At 33.9% G+C, this 20,026-nt stretch overlaps 1 protein-coding gene across 4 annotated transcripts; it reads left to right on the forward strand.

Annotated features, from left to right (window-relative positions):
- The first annotated feature begins 1,535 nt into the window (after positions 1–1,535).
- On the forward strand, positions 1,536–18,989 carry LOC116143545 (nuclear pore complex protein NUP160). Of its 4 annotated transcripts, none has more exons than XM_031428994.1 (25): positions 1,536–2,146; positions 2,229–2,289; positions 2,379–2,536; positions 2,886–2,971; positions 4,268–4,372; positions 4,507–4,604; positions 4,870–4,990; positions 5,596–5,778; positions 5,930–6,122; positions 6,309–6,883; positions 8,602–8,764; positions 10,018–10,295; positions 10,433–10,620; positions 11,391–11,467; positions 11,584–11,930; positions 12,456–12,524; positions 12,625–12,943; positions 15,369–15,497; positions 15,887–15,995; positions 16,095–16,166; positions 16,284–16,407; positions 17,230–17,337; positions 17,697–17,837; positions 18,524–18,697; positions 18,793–18,989. In XM_031428994.1, the coding sequence occupies exons 1-25, from the start codon at positions 1,570–1,572 to the stop codon at positions 18,835–18,837; spliced, it is 4,500 nt and encodes a 1,499-aa protein (XP_031284854.1). In that variant the 5' UTR covers positions 1,536–1,569; the 3' UTR covers positions 18,838–18,989. The 4 variants fall into 4 exon arrangements, with proteins under 4 accessions (XP_031284854.1, XP_031284853.1, XP_031284855.1 ...); XM_031428993.1 differs by lacking the exons at positions 11,391–11,467; positions 11,584–11,930; positions 12,456–12,524; positions 12,625–12,943 and adding exons at positions 13,239–13,315; positions 13,432–13,778; positions 14,304–14,372; positions 14,473–14,791; XM_031428995.1 differs by lacking the exons at positions 11,391–11,467; positions 11,584–11,930; positions 12,456–12,524; positions 12,625–12,943 and adding exons at positions 13,239–13,315; positions 13,432–13,778; positions 14,304–14,372; positions 14,473–14,791 and having other exon boundaries at positions 2,886–2,908.
- The last annotated feature ends 1,037 nt before the right edge of the window (positions 18,990–20,026 follow it).

Genomic DNA, 20,026 nt, shown 5'->3' on the forward strand with positions numbered 1-20,026 from the left:
TTTTCGGATGGATCGGGTATACCTGAGAGTGCGATAATTATAAAAAAAATTATATAATTCATTTTAAATTTTAAAATTATTTAATTACTTTTTGGATCATTTAATTTTTTGTTGATTGATGACTAAATTATTTTGGTAACCATTATTATGAAATATGATGTTTTACTTTTTGGATCATTTAATTTTTGGTTGATTGGAAAAGATTAAAATTAAAATTAACTTTAAAAAAAAAAAAAAGTACCTCCAAGTCCACCCGTTTTACCTGTACCCACGACAACCCAGTCCATGCACACTTGGCTTGCTCGTTTTGCCAGGTTTGAATTGAAATTTATAGGGTGTGTTTGTTTTATTATTTTGAGTAGTATTTTTAAAAAAGTTGAGTTTGATTATTATTACGATAATAGGATTTGAATTTGAAAATGTGTTTGATAAAAAAAATTTAATCCCCTACATTTGTTAATTTAGTTAAACACTCTCTACAATAAAAGTTTTAAAATTGACAAAAACAACCTTACCCACCCATTATTTATTTATTTATTTTAATGTGTATTGACTGTATTCATGTGTAATTATAATTTAGAACTTGAAAGGCAAATGAAAATTAATATATAAGCAGCCTATTAAGGGACATATGAAGCTTCATACATATATATATATATATTACTAACTACATAAAGATTTCCATTTGTTATATTTTCAAGCCATACAGATTAAAGTGCTTTATGGAAAAGCACTTATATACCAGTCGCTTTTCAAATCTAAATGGTCCAAATTAAAGTCAATTAATTAATTGCTAATTTACTATAATAATTACATATTTTATATAAATTATTTTATTGCTTTTGAACTTGTATAATCTTTATGCAAAGCAATCAGGATAAATTGGAAAATTGTTTTAAACTGATCTAATAGACTAATGGATTAAAATTATATTAATTTCTTATAAGTTATATTGTTGACATCTCCCACCCGAAGTTTTCCCGAACCACATTGACTACCAAAAAGTTGTAAAACGTCAATTACCCTACACCGTTAATTCGGTCCACTACTTAAACTGAAAAGATAAATAGTAAATTCAATATATATTATATACATCCTTGAATTATAAGGAATTAGAGATTCTGGATTTTTTTGCTGACATCATCATACTGATGTCAACATAATGGATCAGTTAAACTGTTTGACCTGGGAACATGCCACTAGCCGGGTCACTTTCCGGGTTCATTAACTTGAACGGAAGAAAGATAGAATAGTAAATTAAAAAACGTATATATATATATATATATATATATTTTTTTTTTTGAATTATAAGAAATTAGGATTCTGGATTTTTTTGCTGACATCATCATACTGATGTCAGCATAATGGATTGGTTAAACCGTCTGACCCGGCTAACTTTAAATTTTAATTGACACATAATTTTATAAAATGATACAAACACCCCTATTGATTAGATTAATTCTAAAAAGAGTCCCTAACAGGATCTTCTGGTACTTTCATTTTAATTTGTTGCAACGGTGGGTTTGATTCAAAAGTTAACCAAGTGGAGCTAGGGTTTAAGCGGAAACCATGTCAAGTAAATGGAGGTGGGCGGGGACGGAAGTGCCGATCATCGGTAGCGACTCCTTTAAATTTATTGAGATTTCGGTTTCTTCTTCTAGTAGTAATGTACAGTCACAGTCACATTCTAATTTTATTGCTCCTCGTGCTGATGGTTACGCTTCATGCGCTCTTGTTGGTGATCCTTCTCTCCATCTCATTTTGCGAATTCGCGAGAGTCTTCCTAATTCACTCGACCTACTCCCTTTCTCTTTTTCTAAGCCATTTCCCATTCTTGGTTTGCGAATCAATTTCCCTTGTAAACTGTCTTCTTTTGCTTTTCTTTTTGAACTCGCCCCCAATGTTTACTCGCTTTGTGTCTTATCCGTTTCTGGAATCGTTTTCATTCTCAAACTTTCTGCAAATTTCTCTGATTATGAAACCTATCCTATTTTTCCACAAGAAGACCTTTTACAGTTTAATTTGGTAAATTATGGAGACATTCCCATAACAAGTGCAGCCGCCACTTCTGGATGCCTGGTTGTGGGCAGAAATGATGGATCTGTTGCTTTTTTTCAACTTGCCACTCATCACCCCACCGCTCCTGGTATGCTATAAATGGTTTATTCTTTATCAACCATGAGTATGGTTATGATTAATTTCCAATTTTATTACCTGTTATGTTTTAGGTTTTGTGCAGGAGCTACGGGACGATTCAGGAATTGGTCGTTTGTGGGGTTTAATGTCAAGGTACTTGTACTTGTTTTTTTTTTTTTTTTTTAATTTAGTGGAACAATAACTTTGGTGATTTTTATATTGCTTAAGGTCATGTGATGCAGGGGTAGGATGGTAGGGGCTGTCCAGGATTTGGTTATAACAGAGGTGCAAGGGAAAATACTGGTGTATGTGCTTCATTCTGGTGGCATTTTTCGAGTATGGGATCTTTCTTCTCGGAGCAGAATATTTAGTCATACAATTACCAATCCATCAGTGGAAGGCAATGTCTATCGCTTCTCTTTTTCAGAATTGCAAATTAAAATATGTTTCCTTTATGTCTATGCCTTAGCTCTTGAACAAAAGGGTTTTATTTTTAAACACTTTGAATTATATGGTTAGCATGTATCGAGATTCAGATTTACTTTATAGATGATGTGGCTTGATGAACTTATCGTGAATAAGACAAAAATGCTAGAGCTCTTTGTTTTTCCACCCGAAATCACCAATGCACCATGAAAGTGGATATCCTCCAATTATTTATAACATCAAAGTGCTTTTTTTAAAGTTTTCAATTTATTAGTCTTTGAAACTAATATTATCATTGCATATTCTCTTCCACTTACTTTCAGGAGCTCCATTTGTGAGGTTGTGGGTGGGTGAAACTAATTCCAACTCAAGTGTTATTCCTTTGGCAATCTGGTATAGATATACTTCGGTATGCACCCCAAATGAATGACTAGTCTTTATATTGGTTTTAAAGCATAAAATTTTGGATTTGCATATTTTATCTATTATATCCTATCTTACATTTTTTTTTTTTTTTAATTTTTTTATGAATTGGAATTTTCAATATTTGATGTAGACTAAAGATCATGGTTGTAGCATGTATTTTTATGTTGTTTTTAATGATTTTGATACAAGTGGCAAACTATAAGTTCTTCCTTTTCATTCAAGTTCAGTTTCTGACATCTTTCATAGGGTTAAAAATATGATAGTTTGCTTACCAGATAGGTTTATTTGGGTTCTTGGATTAAGCTTTGGTTCATGTCTAATGTTGATTTGGAAGTCAGGGTTGGCCATGCCTCAAGTCAAAATTTCTGTAACTGTTTGGCCAAAATAATTTTGACTGGAGTTAGGATAAATACTCGTTGATGTAATAATGTGCTCTATTGAGCTGGGAAGAAAGAGCAAGAAAGAGAGGTAATTGTGGCCCGAAGGTGATTGTTGATAAGGCTAGGTCTTAAAAAGCTCTTCATTGACTTGTTACATATATATCTGTTTCCTTTTTTATCCCTCATCTTGTCCCTTGATATGCGTTCTTGTGTCAGCTAGATTACCATGTTTAAGTCTTGCTGTGTACCTTTTATACAATATTGTTGTAATTATATTAAACCCAAGGCTAACAATGCTAAGGGAACACGGATGACAATGGCTACTAGAGCAAATTTTTGGCATGGGTAGATTTGTATAAAGTGGGCAAGGAGTTTTGTTATTTCCTAAGCATATATTGGAATTTAATGGAGGGATTATCCCTGTCCCACACGATAGTATTGAAGTTGATTCTCAAATATTGCTAAATAAAATGTGATACAATGTTATAGAATGCAATTGAAAAGATACAGAAGTTTTGAAGTTCCCTTTGTTGGAGTTATCAATTTTTCTTCAATCTTTTGCTTGACTTTGCTTTTTCTTCTTTTTTGTTTATACATTTTATGTTTGTGTATATAGTTGACAGTGTTCGTCGCATTCTACTGTGCTTATTTTACATGCTTGTTTGTAGTGACGTCAGAAATTACTTCTGATTAAATCTTTTAGTCTTCTTTCAGTCTAGATCTTTTGTAGACAATATGCAATATTTAAGTCCTTTTATTATCAGTATTTTTATTTAGTTATGTTTATCTGATTACTCACTATTTTTATCTATGTTTAACATTTTTAAGAAATATGATCATTTTAATGTCTTATTAGTCTCTCATTGTTTGCTGTAATTTTGATTGATACTTGTGTGAAGGAAGTTGGCATGGAGGCAATCGATGTATATAGTCTTCAATGTAGTTGGGGGAAAGAGCCGATATTGTCACTGGAACCCTCAATGCTAAATGTTCCAATGGAGGAGGTAAACACTAGTATTAGAGAGAGAGATATATATTGCCTTATTGTATTTTGATATGCTGACATTTGCTATTTGCTATTTGCTATTTGCTATTTGCTATTTTCTTTTTTTCTTTTTTTTCTTTTTTTTAATGTCAGGGTTCATGCATTGATGTCAAACTTGCCTCAGACAGGATATGGATATTGAAGGATAGTGGATTGGTAGTTCACAATTTGTTCCATAAGGATGGTCTTGTGTGAGTTTCTAGTTAATCATTATTTGACACACTTTATAATAATTCTAAGATTATCATGTTCAAACTTCATGTAGTACTTTCAGTTTATCCAAATTATGCTACATGAAAAAATGGAAAGAATGCGTTGAAGTATGGCAGGAATATTTTAATTTAGAACTACAGACTTTTGATTAGGAAATTGGATTTTTTTTTCTCCATTGGTCATGACTAAACTTCTAATGTATCATTTTTCTAACTAAATTATTTGTGCGACTTTTGTTGTCAGGGAAGAAGCACACTGTTATGCTTTGCAGGAAGAGTTTGTTGCTGACATGCTTTTTCAAAGTTCTGAACATCCATCTGATGATCTTCTGTCAATTACCCATTCAATAGTTACATCTCCCAAGGTGCATGACTACACTGATGCTTTTGTTGCTTTATAATAAAATTTAGATTCTCCTGTTGGAGTTGTTGGTTTATTTCATTTAGATTAGAAAGGATACAGGGTTTTGCTTTTTTCTTTTTATATATTTCCCTCTTTGTTTTACATACTGAATTATTGACACACTTCTCATATTACTGAAGACACTATGAATTGAATTGAAGGGAAATTCAATTACCCTCCCGTCAGGTTTTCAAATTACTCGTTAATATAGAGAATTACATGGCATTCTAATATTTGCACACAATGAGAAAATATCACTAATTTCCTCCAATTTTCACTTGGCATTCTAGTTTTTATAAATGAAATATGTCACCTAGGATTACTGTTTATGCATGAATGCTTTGCTTAATTACTTTATATTTTCCTTTTCAAGTTGTTTATTCATTTACTTCTCTAAATCCCGTTTCCAGTGATATGGACATTTGCCTAACCAATAATTCCCCTTGCAGCAAGTGTACTTTATTGTATCTATGTTTTATTGTTATTCTATTTCCTGATCATCGTCATCATTTTGGAAGTTCTAAATTCAAAAGTCATGTTGCTTACCGTGCATTTTAATTTTTGCAGGATTACGTTGTTCTGTTTTTATCTTCTATTTTCATACGCAGGCTGCTTCATCCTGGGGTTCATCATAATATGGTTTTACGTGCAACTTTGCTGGATTATAATAGGCACTGGACTGATTCTGAGTTTCAGTCTTTAACTGTCGATGGACTTAAAAAGGAGATCATTTCACTTGTTGAACATGAGGTTTTTCGTTTGGCTTTATTATTGTAGTTTTTATTGTTTAACTTCTGTCTTAGTCCCACTGTTTTGGAGTTTAGTTTTATCTTCGTTCAAAGGGGTTTAGGAGGGTTGTTCTGCTTGTTTGCTTACTAATGTAGTGTATGTTTTGTGCTAGGGCATTGCTGAAAATCCTCTGTCCATATTTTATGGCTGGAAGAATTTCTGTTCTCGTTATTTCCATCACTGGTGCAAGATCAATGAGCCATATGGTTTGTTTGTTCACCCTTCAACAGGTGCTGTTGGTTTACTCCGAAAGAATTCAGTATCTGTGTTTCGTGATCTAGAAAAAATTGAGCTGCTTATTGATGGTATGTTAGAGATTCATGCTTTTTAAATGAAGTAGAATGAAGAAGTTTGTTCTTATTTGCTTCTAGCAATTTTTTTTCTGTTATTCTTTATGCTCTCTCTCTCTCACACTCCCTTGGTTGTATTATTTCTGTTCTCTGATTGATTGTTGTTTTTAATGACACTTTGATGTTTCCATATTCTTCTAGGTTCTTCTGATGAATTTGATGATCAGCCAACAAGTTTTGGGTTGGAGTTTTCGGATGATGGTTCTGAACGTGAGATTCTTTTCGAAGTGCTTAGATGTATTACTAGCATCAGCCAACAATTGGGGAAAACAGCTTCTGCAATATTTTATGAATCACTTGTGGGCACATCAATTATCTCAGCTGAAGAAATTGTTCCTCGCTTACTGAAAATTCTAGAAACAGGATATGGTTCATCAGTAACGGCACTCAATATATCAGATCTTGGAGCTGATGTTGCTAGAGAGAAGGAGCTTGTAGATCACAAAAATCTTAGGAAATTTTCTGTCGACATGCTACTGTCTCTTCATGCTGTGGGCAAAAAGGCTGCATCTTGGGATAGAGTCCTAAATGTCATCGAGAGCTATCTGCAGTTTCTTGTACCTTGCAAAATCATACAAAATTTTGACTCTGAAATAGTTTTGAATATCAATACTTTCATTTTAGTCCAGGCAACTTCTCAAATTGCGAAGGTGATGTTTGAGTCTACATTAGATGTTCTTCTGTTTGTAAGCTATTTGGTGAACATCAGTGGCCAGGTCAGATTCTCCCATTGTCTTATACTTCAATTTCAATGTTGCACTTTACTTCATAGAATAACTATAGTGTCTGCTCTGTGTCCATATTTTTGAAGAACTTTCTTGTACTTCCTCTTATATTGATATCATGTTTGTAGCATCTATAATGTTTGCATAGTTTTTAGGGTTAAATCATAGACCCCTGAGGTTTGATGTAATGACAAAAATCCCCTTGAGGTTTCTGAAATCCTCAAGGTTAGTGAATTGTTAGTGAGCCATTAGATCATACAGTTATATGAGTTAATGAATATTTACCAAATTATCCTCCTACTTTTTATTTTAAACCTAAAACTTAATGGTAGGGGGATTTCTATTATTTCAGTAACCATAGGGGGATTTTTGTTATTAAATCAAACCTCAGGGGAATTATTGTCATTAACTCTATTTTTTTTTTATTGTGTGCATTCTCATTGTGTTTCCTATTAAGGATTCTATATCTGTAGTATCATAAACAACTTATTGTTTATCAGGAATTGACTATTAAAGAATTCATTTTATTTTTTTGTGAAAGGATAAAATTGCCATTTTTTTTCTTTTTTTTTTACTTGAAGTTGTTAAGAGAATTTGTCGGAAGTCTTGAACTATCTATGGTGCTCCTATCCTTAATTATTTGAACAAGAATGCTTTTGCATTTCTATTATTTACTTTTTCCATTGTAAATGAACTTTTCTACTGTAGAGCTGAGCTTTTGATCTAAATTGAAAAATTAACAATTGAGGCTCCGTTTGGTTCACTTTTTTACACTTTTTAAAAAAGTTTTTTGAAAAAAGTTAAAAAAAGTTGAATTGGGTGGGTATTACGATGTAGGATTTGGAAATTAATAAAAAAGCCCCCTATGTTTGTTTATTTACTAAACACCCCTATAATAAAACATTAAAAGTTAACAAAAACATCCCTAACTCACCCATTAAATACGGACAGCCGGCCACCACCGCCGGCGGGTGGCCGGAGTATCGGCGCATGACCGGCTGGTTCTTGTCGGTTGTGCGCCGATATGGCCTTTTCCGGCCAGATCCATGGTGGATCTGGCCTGCAAATGCCAGATCTTCGGTTAGATCTGGCCATTGAAGGCTAGATCTGGCTGTATTTGCTCGTCAACGACGGCGAAAGATACGGCGTCGTTGATGGTCAACGACGACCATGTGTTGGCCGTCGTTGACGACTGGCTACGGCCTTAGATCTAGCTGTCAACAGCCAGATCTTTGGCCTTAGATCTGGCATTTTTCGATGGATCTAGCCAGAAAAGACTAGATCGGCGTACTATCGGCCAGATTCAGTCGGTAGTGCGCCATTATACTAGATTCTGGCCATCTTCCGACGGTGGTGGCCGGAATTTGGTAAATGTGGGTTGCTGGGGTTTTTTTGCAATTTCTAAAAAAATATTTAGGGGTATTTAATTAAATTAACAAATTTAGGGGGTTTAAAAAAATTTGAATAATACTAAATAATATTGTGAGTTTTTACAATTTTACTATTTAACTTTATTGGGAATACTATTATTAGTATTCTCAAATGTGAGCCAAACGAAGCTTGAAAGATCCAAGATATGCTTCTTTTAACATCATCTATTTGTCTTTTTGTAAATGTTTCCCTTGTGTGTTTGTTAATAATTTGCTTTGTAATTTGTTTGGTTGCATTTATTAAAATTCTATATGTAAGTTCTTGGTCTTTGCTTGCAGATTAGTATGTTGCATGATGACATAGCAAGAATACAACTTGAGTTGATTCCGATGATTCAAGAAATTGTTACTGAGTGGCTTATCATTCTCTTTTTTGGCACCACACCTTCTGAATCACCTGCAATAGAAGATTTCAGCTCTCAACTTTCATCATTACAAATTGGTAAGTTTTGTTGAGGTAATAAATAATTTTCATCTATAAACCAAAAGAAAATCAATTTCCTACTCTAAATTGATGGGTTGACGGATAGTTTTATTCAAACGAAATTACAATAAAAGTTGCATTCTCTTATCTGATTTTGATTAGTATCTTATATGTCCAGGTAAGTTTTGTTGAAATATTATATCTAATTGCTATTATAAACGAAAAGAAAATCAACTTCTTGGAAATTGATGAGTTGACAAATATTTTTGCCTGAATGACAATTCAGTTAAGTTCAAAATTGTATAATTTGATTTTTGATTAATATTCTGTATTTACAGCCAATATGATTCGAACTCTAAGGGCTTTGGGGCTTAAAATTGAAATCCTTGTAAATTAATTGACACAAAAGAAAATACATGTACTCTTCGAATAAATTTCCTTGAACTTTTTTTTTGTCCCAAGGAAACAAAGAAAACATATTAGAACATAAAAGTATACAAGAACGGACAAGTTGTTAACAAAAAAGGACAAGCGGTCTCAAGGACCCAAAAGCTCTGAAAAATATACAAGATGGGTAACATAGGTCTCATTCTTAAACCATAGAAAACCTTACTCAAGATCTACACTAAAATCTTTTCCACCTACATAGTTGAAGCTTCTCAGTTGTGTTGAATAATGAAGAAAGGAAGTTCCCGAAACTTTAAAAGTAATGAAAACTCAAAAATTTTCTTTATCGCAAGTGCTTGTTCTCAACTCAATTCAACTGATCTCCCCAAACTCTCATTCTCTAACTAGTGGGGAGCCTGGGGACCAGCTCGTGAGTATATTCCATCCTGTCTGATCCAAGTTCACCTCTTTATTAGTTGTTTAGAATGAAATCTCCTTTTAATAGTTGAATCAACAGAATTTTTGGTCTACATTCTGCCATTTCTTTTTCTTCAGTTGGATGAAATCAATCTTTTCTAATAGTATTTTCACACTATTTATGAAATTGGTAATTCTGTAAATAGTGTACTTAGTTCTTCTTGGTTATTGTTGGAATAACTAAACTGCATATTTACAGAAAAATTTAAAGTTAAATGTCACTTGAAAGATCCATGTTACTTTAGCGTTAGAACAATAAATTTACTATTTAGCCTATTCTATGATAACATGCTTGACAACATGGGAGCTGAAGTAAATAGTCTGCCATTAGTGCGTTTACTGAATAGATCATTTTTTCTGATGTAATATTGACTTGATAATCATCCTAATATCTGTCAATTTTCTAGATAGCAACATTGGGAAAAGATCATGGAATGAGAAGCTTGGCAAATGCGATTTCACCTTAGCTTTTATACTTTTACTAAATAATCAAAGTTCCTTGGGAGATCCTAGCTGCATCTTACCAAGATGTCTCCCTAATCCACAAGAAGTTACTGGTTCAGTTCGGGGCTTTACTAGCTGGATCATTTGGGGCAAAACTGGGGAGGAATCTTCTTCTTTCTTGCGGCATTCAACTCAGCTTGCACTGATCCTGCTTAAGCATGGCCAGTATGATGCTGTTCAGGTTATTCCTGTGCCTTTCTTTTTCTGCATTAAAATTCGTTTGGAGAAAAGTTTACATAGACATATAAACACACAGATGTACATATATTTTTTTAGAATTTTTGCTGAACTATTTCTTTTTCCTGGCCACTTTTTCAGTACCTACTTACCCTTGTGGAGTCAAATTCGCAAAAGGAGAAAATATTTAGAAGTATCCAAGATACTGGTGGTGATTGGTCTCTTCTTCAACATCTTTTGGGATGTTGCCTTCTGGCACAAGCACAATGTGGATTACCTGGAATTCTTAAAGAGAAGAAAGTCACTGAAGCTGTTCGTTGTTTCTTCAGGTATTTAATATCTTTATAAATATCGTAATTACTTGCTATAATCTTCGTGTTCTACTGTGTAACCTACGAAATCAGCTCCAGAGGGGGCACTGGAATCTGACTTGTCTGGCAAATTGAGAAAAAAGATAATGTAAAATTTTCACTTCGTTTTATTTCATATTTCAGAATTTTGTTTCTAATGGTTCAAAAGTTCATCAGCAGACAGGCTTCAGTTTTTGAGAATGAGAAAAGCTACTGAACCTGTTGGACATGTGTTAATGAGAGCTGTTTGGGAGCTTGTACTTGTTTTGATGCAAAGTTCCATTAAATGATGATAGATTGAGAGCATTGGGCTGTATGTTTGCCCAAAATATTATACTAATTTTAGTTAAATTTGTTTAGTTTATTGGATTTTTGACTATTATCTTAGAGATCTTTTTCAAAACTTAATACCTCTCTGTATGATTGAGGCTATGTGCTCATCTCAGTAATTGGATTTTCATATTTTTGGACCATGTCGAGACTTCTTGCTTTTGGCATAAAGCAGATTTGGCTTGTATGTTTAATAATTTACTTCTTTTCAAATTCTTTTGCAGTGTAAAACATAATGTGAGTTCTTTATAATAGGTAGCAAAATCAGCTCTAAAATCATATTTTCTTAATAAACATTATTTTTTCAATAGATAATTACTGTTTTTCTTTCTCAAATTGATTATTATATTTGGCTTATGCTTATTTGCTTAAATGCCTATAGCGTGGTTTTTGATTGGCATTTAAACTACTTACTGCAGAGCTTCATCTGGACAAGGAGCTTGTGAGGCTTTGCAAAGTTTATCTTACAAAACAGGGTTGCCACATCTTGGTTTAAGTAAGTTGATTCAAGAAAATTCTAATAATTCCACACAAAGCAATGATTCTTTAATTTTTTGAACTAATGGGTGATATAATTTTTTCATTAATTTAAATCTTTATTTTTCAACCCAGATGGTTGTTTGTCATCTGCTGCATGGAAGCTTCATTACTATCAATGGGCAATGCAGATATTTGAGCAATATAATAGTAGTGAAGGTTCTTGCCAGTTTGCTCTTGCTGCACTTGAGCAAGTTGATGAAGCTGTTGGTCCAGAAGATGATTGTTATGGTGGAAATCCACAAAATGAATCAGCCACTACTATCAAAGGGCGACTTTGGGCGAATGTCTTCAAATTTACTTTAGATCTTAATCTTTTACATGATGCATACTGTGCAATAATTTCAAATCCTGATGAGGAGAGCAAATACATCTGCCTGAGACGTTTTGTTATAGTTCTCTACGAGCGCAAAGCAACAAAGGTTCTGTACCAAATCATAATTCTTCCTTTTGTTCTTCATTGTTTGTTACTGGTATCGTTATTAATTTTTGCCTTTAGAAAGGAATGAAAACAGATTATATTCTTAAACTGGAGTTTGGGTAATGTAATTTAGGAACATGAACCACTTTATAACTTGACCTCCATGGGGTGATGAACATATTCTCTCCAATTATACTTCTGTTTTCAAATTAGGAATCAAGTATATGCCAAACACTGGAGTTAACGGGGACTGAAAAAGCCATAAATGTTAGCAGGGAATCACCATCAATTTCTTGTTATTATGTCATTTTCACTTTCCAAGTTTACAGTTCTTGTCTAGTGTTACACATGTAATTATTTTTGTTTACCAAAGTAAATAGAGTTGTATTATTTTATGTGATGTGTGGGAGAACCTGCTCAAAGTTTATTGCGAGTGTCTATAGAGTTCCTCATTTTTATTCCTAGGAAACAAACTTTTTAATCAATATTTTAATTATTTGGGGACTTTCATATATGTTTACTACAGTTTCTTTGTGATGGTCAACTACCCTTCATTGGTTTAGCAGAGAAGATTGAACGAGAGCTTGCCTGGAAGGTATGTCCTAGCTGCAAAGAAGAAAATCAAGTTTCCTTGCTTCTGCATTCTCAATAGTTTCTTGCTTACTGTTTATCTTTGACATATTTGCACTAATCAGGCAGAACGTTCAGATGTCTTGGCGAGACCAAACCCATATAAGTTGCTTTATGCATTTGAAATGCAAAGGCATAACTGGAGAAGGGCAGCTACTTACATATACCTGTATTCTGCTCGTTTGAGAAATGGACCACTTCCAAAAGATCACCAGCAGATTTTATTGGTGCTTCAAGAGAGGCTGAATGGGCTTTCTGCAGCTATCAATGCCCTGCATCTTGTTCATCCTACATATGCTTGGATTGATCCTTTGCTTGGGCAAACTTCTTTTCAAAATGAGAATTATCCTAGTAAAAAGGCTAAAAAGATGGTAAAAGAACAATGTAAGTAGTCAACCAAGAAATTTGGTTTTTATGTTTGCTATTTTTCTAGGTTTTGTGTGTGTTTGGGATTGCTGTAACTTATGAAATAAATAAACAACTCAAAAGTGTTGGGTAATTATCTTACAAAAGTGATTATGCTATAAGCTGATTTTTTATTAAGGATTTTCAAAATCATTTAGGAGTAGGATTTCAAGATCAGCCTATATCGTGGTCTGATAAAATTATAAATCTAAAGGTATCCNGCTTAAATGCCTATAGCGTGGTTTTTGATTGGCATTTAAACTACTTACTGCAGAGCTTCATCTGGACAAGGAGCTTGTGAGGCTTTGCAAAGTTTATCTCACAAAACAGGGTTGCCACATCTTGGTTTAAGTAAGTTGATTCAAGAAAATTCTAATAATTCCACACAAAGCAACAATTCTTTGATCTTTTGAACTAATGGCTGATATAATTTTTTCATTAATTTAAATCTTTATTTTTCAACCCAGATGGTTGTTTGTCATCTGCTGCATGGAAGCTTCATTACTATCAATGGGCAATGCAGATATTTGAGCAATATAATAGTAGTGAAGGTTCTTGCCAGTTTGCTCTTGCTGCACTTGAGCAAGTTGATGAAGCTGTTGGTCCAGAAGATGATTGTTATGGTGGAAATCCACAAAATGAATCAGCCACTACTATCAAAGGGCGACTTTGGGCGAATGTCTTCAAATTTACTTTAGATCTTAATCTTTTACATGATGCATACTGTGCAATAATTTCAAATCCTGATGAGGAGAGCAAATACATCTGCCTGAGACGTTTTGTTATAGTTCTCTACGAGCGCAAAGCAACAAAGGTTCTGTACCAAATCATAATTCTTCCTTTTGTTCTTCATTGTTTGTTACTGGTATCGTTATTAATTTTTGCCTTTAGAAAGGAATGAAAACAGATTATATTCTTAAACTGGAGTTTGGGTAATGTAATTTAGGAACATGAACCACTTTATAACTTGACCTCCATGGGGTGATGAACATATTCTCTCCAATTATACTTCTGTTTTCAAATTAGGAATCAAGTATATGCCAAACACTGGAGTTAACGGGGACTGAAAAAGCCATAAATGTTAGCAGGGAATCACCATCAATTTCTTGTTATTATGTCATTTTCACTTTCCAAGTTTACAGTTCTTGTCTAGTGTTACACATGTAATTATTTTTGTTTACCAAAGTAAATAGAGTTGTATTATTTTATGTGATGTGTGGGAGAACCTGCTCAAAGTTTATTGCGAGTGTCTATAGAGTTCCTCATTTTTATTCCTAGGAAACAAACTTTTTAATCAATATTTTAATTATTTGGGGACTTTCATATATGTTTACTACAGTTTCTTTGTGATGGTCAACTACCCTTCATTGGTTTAGCAGAGAAGATTGAACGAGAGCTTGCCTGGAAGGTATGTCCTAGCTGCAAAGAAGAAAATCAAGTTTCCTTGCTTCTGCATTCTCAATAGTTTCTTGCTTACTGTTTATCTTTGACATATTTGCACTAATCAGGCAGAACGTTCAGATGTCTTGGCGAGACCAAACCCATATAAGTTGCTTTATGCATTTGAAATTCAAAGGCATAACTGGAGAAGGGCAGCTAGTTACATATACCTGTATTCTGCTCGTTTGAGAAATGGACCACTTCCAAAAGATCACCAGCAGATTTTATTGGTGCTTCAAGAGAGGCTGAATGGGCTCTCTGCAGCTATCAATGCCCTGCATCTTGTTCATCCTACATATGCTTGGATTGATCCTTTGCTTGGGCAAACTTCTTTTCAAAATGGGAATTATCCTAGTAAAAAGGCTAAAAAGATGGTAAAAGAACAATGTAAGTAGTCAACCAAGAAATTTGGTTTTTATGTTTGCTATTTTACTAGGTTTTGTGCGTGTTTGGGATTGCTGTAACTTATGAAATAAATAAACAACTCAAAAGTGTTGGGTAATTATCTTACAAAAGTGATTATGCTATAAGCTGATTTTTTATTAAGGATTTTCAAAATCATTTAGGAGTAGGATTTCAAGATCAGCCTATATCATGGTCTGATAAAATTATAAATCTAAAGGTATCCTAATAAAATAATATATATTGCAACATAGTATTATATTAATCATTATCCAAATTAATTACCAATTACAATTACCAAATACATATACGATTTAAAAACACAAGTTTTAATTAAAGTTTATCAAATTTCTTGTACGTTGTCTGTACAGTAGATTATCTTCTATAGCCTGGCTACAGCAGTCTCAAACTGGCTCTTCATATTTGATTTTTCCTTGGTATATGTTTATATTGCAGCCCACTGGTGACTTATTGACTGGATATTTAGTTGATATTTCTTTATGTTTATAAAATGACGGATGTAATATTTAGTTCAAGGAAATAATATGCTTTCTCATTGCAGTGGCTGGCAATGATATTCAACCTCAAAGGCTGCATTCATATATAGATATTCAGAAACTTGAGAAAGAGTTTGTGCTAACTTCGGCTGAATACTTACTCTCAGTGGAAAATGTCAAATGGACATTTAATGGTAATCTTCTTTATGGGGTCCTATATTATTATGATTTAACCGGGTGCATCTACTAGACCTTAAACTCAATGTGTTAGTGTAGTTGTCTCCTATATAACATAGTATTTGGCATGGGTATAGAATGGAATGTCAACAAAGCAGATCAGTACTCATGCCGTGGTATCTGACACATATACTCCCACGGTCTCTAACAATTTGTTAAATTTAATTTCCTTGTTATCTTTGCTTGCTGTGGGGAAATCACGAAATCTATTATTAAAAAAATTGTCGTTATTTTCTTTTTCTCAAGATTTGTTCTAAGAATTTTTTGAGTATTAGCTTTCCTTTGTTGCTTATCTTTTCTTTTCCATATTAAATAACGTATTATTTATATACTAAATTTCTTCCAGGAATTGACAAAGCCCCATTAGATTTGGTTGATCTGCTGGTCCAGAAAAATTTGTATGATATGGCATTTACAGTTCTTTTAAACTTTTGCAAGGGTTCAAGATTGAAGAGGTATATATATTTTGTTCTTGGGTTGCATAATATATTCCACAGTTAGCATACATGCTTCCTTTCACATTTCAGTAATATTACATTTTTCCTTTTGCTCAGTGAATTGGAGAGAGTTTTCTCTGCTATGTCATTAAACTGTTGTCCGAGTAAAGCAGGTTCCTCTTATAGCGGGTAAGACAATTCTCATCCGAGCAACTCTGGTTTGCTTTTGTTCATTTACTTTGAACCATGTGTATCTCCTTGTAAATGTATTATACTGTGATTCACTAATCTTAGGAAGGATTTCAGGACTCCCGGTCTCTTGCTTACATCATCAAAAGATGAAGTGGTTGTTCATGGTTCTCCTGATAACATACCAACCACTAAACAACACAAGGCGAATGGTCAATGGGAAACCCTTGAGCTCTATCTTGTCAGTATTATTTGCATGCTTTAATTTTTTGGCTTCCTTTTTTCTTTTTGCTACTCTTAACTAAGTTAATATATATTTCTGCCTGCGGCACTTCAACTTGAATACCTAATACTGTATATTAACTATGTCTAGATGAAGACAGTAGTATGAAAATAATTCTAGCAGAAGTAGCTTAACTAACATATATTATTATTATGTTTTTTCACTCAACATTTCCCTCTAATGTCTCTTTTTTTCCTTTCTCTCTTAGTCCTGAACTTACACAATTTAGTTCAGATGGGGCTAAGCTAGTCTAGAGATTTATTTTGTTTTCTAATACGGCTAATTGGTAAAACTCTTGGGAATTAAATTTGATATTGAGAGTTCTTTAAGTACTTAGTGGTACATTTACTTGCACCTCATGCTGTTTCTACATATGATTGGAAGGAAGTTGATAGGGATTGCAAGTGCTGATTTTGTGTTGAAACTGAATACTGATGGGACAACGCTAACTTTTGGGCTTCTACGTCACATAAATTTTTTATGTGCCTTGTATTCTTAACAATTGGGAGGCTGAAGTGATGTGATTAACGGAGTGTTTTCCTTTTTATTTATTTATTTATTTATTTTTGGATTTGAGGACCTTTTTTATGTCCTGTATCTTTAGTTAGTTTTTGTTTTTGGGCTATCTTTACTCATACATGTATAGATATACTGTGGACAGCTTGTTCACTTCTTTGTAATACTCTTGTCAATTTATAATGTTTTCTTGAGTTTCTTTTAAAAAAAAAAAACATTTTTGCTCCGTCAAATCTCCCCTGACGGAATATTTCATAATTGCAGGAAAAATATAAAGATTTCCATGCTGGATTACCAGTAGTTGTTGCTGAGACACTTCTTCGCATGGATTCAGAGATTGAGTTGCCTCTATGGTTGGTTCATATGTTCAAGGTGATTTTTCTTGCTAGACGATGGACATCTTGTTTTTATCGACTGTGTGATGAATCCAGAAGGGACAAACATATACTGATCCTTTTATTAGTTTTTTTATTGATATATTCATCAACCTAGTATTATTCTTGAGGGCCCTTCTTGCGTTGGCAAGCTTGATTAAGTGACTCTAGTTTACTCTATATGATTCTAGCTGTCCAAGATGTTTATGATGATCCGTTTCATCAAGCTCTTCCCTTTCCACAATTAATTCTCTTTTATAAGTCCATTGTCTTTCACTAGAGCTGCATAGTTTCTCATCATTGTAGTATGATGATATGTCATGCCAAAATCTATTTGTGTTTCCATTGGTTTGACAGGATGGTCAAAGAGATAGGACCAAGGGTATGACTGGCCAAGAATCAAGTCCTGCATCCTTGTTTCGACTATATGTTGATTATGGTCGATATACAGAGGCAACAAATTTGCTGCTGGAGTACATAGAGTCATTTGCGTCAATGGTAAGTTTCTATCTTCCCTGGCTATCTTATCTTGCATACTAGACCAGCCAATATCCCTGTTTGTATGTTTGTTTTAACCAGGACTATCATTGAACTCTTAAAATTGTGAAAATTTATGCTACTATACAACTGATTTTGGACATGGTTTGGATGCAAATTTGCTCTCCCCATGTTGTGAGAAAAGCAATTGTGTGAGCCTTTTAAATCTTTGTCCGAAGAGAGAACTTTTGATAACTTGTGCTTTTAGCTGTGCAATGCCTAAGCATCATCAATATTGGCTTTTTTTTAATCACACTTGTACATAATTTTATGTATATCTCTGAATTCTAATTTAAGCAATCCTTGTCCCATCTTTAGTAATGGAACCGTAGTAGATACTGGATAAGTCTTCTCGGTCATCTTAAAGGCATTGATTAAGTGTCCAAATTATTGGATGGGGATCATCGTTCATCCCTAATTTGATTTCGGGGGCAGGGATTGATGTCTTTGGCCTGGCTGGGGCGAATCCCTAAAACCCATAAAACTTGAATAAAATTTAATATTTTCTTAAAAAAGAAAATTACAAAGTCTAACTATACCTAATTTATTTGTTTTTGCTCTAGATATTATGTTCATCTACAAGTGTTTTTTAATGATATTCCAATGGTTGAGTACTAAAGAATGCTGCCGTTGTAAAACTTTTGCAGAGACCAGCTGACATTATTAATAGGAAAAGACCATTTGCTGTTTGGTTCCCATACACAACAATAGAGCGTCTATGGTGCCAACTCGAGGATATGACCAGGTTGGGTCACATGGTTGATCAGTGTGAAAAGCTAAGAAGGATACTACATGGAGCTTTGCTGAAACATCTCAAGCTGGTATGTTGTATTGTAGATTAATAACACATTTTTTGCAATCAAATTTAATCCCACAAGTTTCTGACATGCCCATTCGATCTTATTCATGATTTCAGCAAAAGGTGGACTCGGACGACGCAATTTTTTCTGCATCCGGTTAAAAGAAATGTCAACAAGTAGATTTGACAAAGCAATCAGTTTCAGTAGTGAGGCATGTTTATATATGTAATATTTGTTATTTGCAGTTGCTGTAAATTGTCTGAGCGAATTCAAGAATTATTTAGTTATTGCATAGATATGATTGCTGATTGGAGGGTGGTAAAGACTAAAGATGGCTAGCTAATAGATGCTTTGGCCATCACAAAGACAAAGATCATGAGCCTTAGGTTGACTGCAGAGTTCATCGAAGTTGTACAGTTGGAGGTCTTTTATTTTTGTCTGTGTATCATGTTTCATGAACATTAACTCCCTAAAGTGTTTACTGTTGCTCGAATTTTGTACTAGATGTATGACTTTGGCATGCAAGATCCAAGTATCTAAACACTAATTACATGGAAAAATATCTTGATATGATTGATCAACATTTGATTTTATAACATTGGAGGGGAAATGGCTTAGAAATAGAGAGGGAGTAGGCCGAGTGTATTAGGAAGACTCAGGAATTTGCAACATCTTGTATGGGGCACTTTGTATAGCTCTTTGTAAGTGTAGTATTTCTCTATATTGTATAAGGCCCGATAAAAAGGATTTTGAAGACTAGGTTTTTGATGTTTGCATCAATGTTTTAAAACCCAACCCGAGGTGAAACTCGACAAAGTTGTCGGATCTCAGGTTGACCGGTTTAATTGGTGGTCAAATTGGGTGACAAAAAATTTAAAATTTTGCAAATACACCCTTAAAAGTTTGTCCAGTCTTTACATGTTTCAAATTTAGCGAACACATTCCAAATACAAATCAGTAGTCGACTAGTTGGCGACAGCGATATCTCAAATGCAATTTCAATCATCCCTTAAGCTCATTCCCTAGAAAATTTAGTCAAGATCTGACTGATATCGGTTCGATTTCGGTTAGATCTCACTGATGTTGACGTCGACATTCTATATTAGATTTCACTGATGTTGACGTCGACAAACCTCCCCATCACTCTGAAAATAGTCCCCCCTGCCTCTTGACTAAAACCCACCTCTCCCTATTGAGCCTATCCTCGTTAGCCTCGTCAATCATTGGCAAAAGTTGGTCGATTCATTTATCAGAAATCAACTTCGTTGTCACCATCACACTCATAGACACTTTTTCTTTAGAAGCTCTAATATCTCAACGTTCAATTATTCGTCGATCATTATCCCAATT

This window comes from Pistacia vera, unplaced genomic scaffold, assembly GCF_008641045.1.
Source record: "Pistacia vera cultivar Batoury unplaced genomic scaffold, PisVer_v2 Contig430, whole genome shotgun sequence".
In the NCBI taxonomy this organism is placed as follows: Eukaryota; Viridiplantae; Streptophyta; class Magnoliopsida; order Sapindales; family Anacardiaceae; genus Pistacia; species Pistacia vera.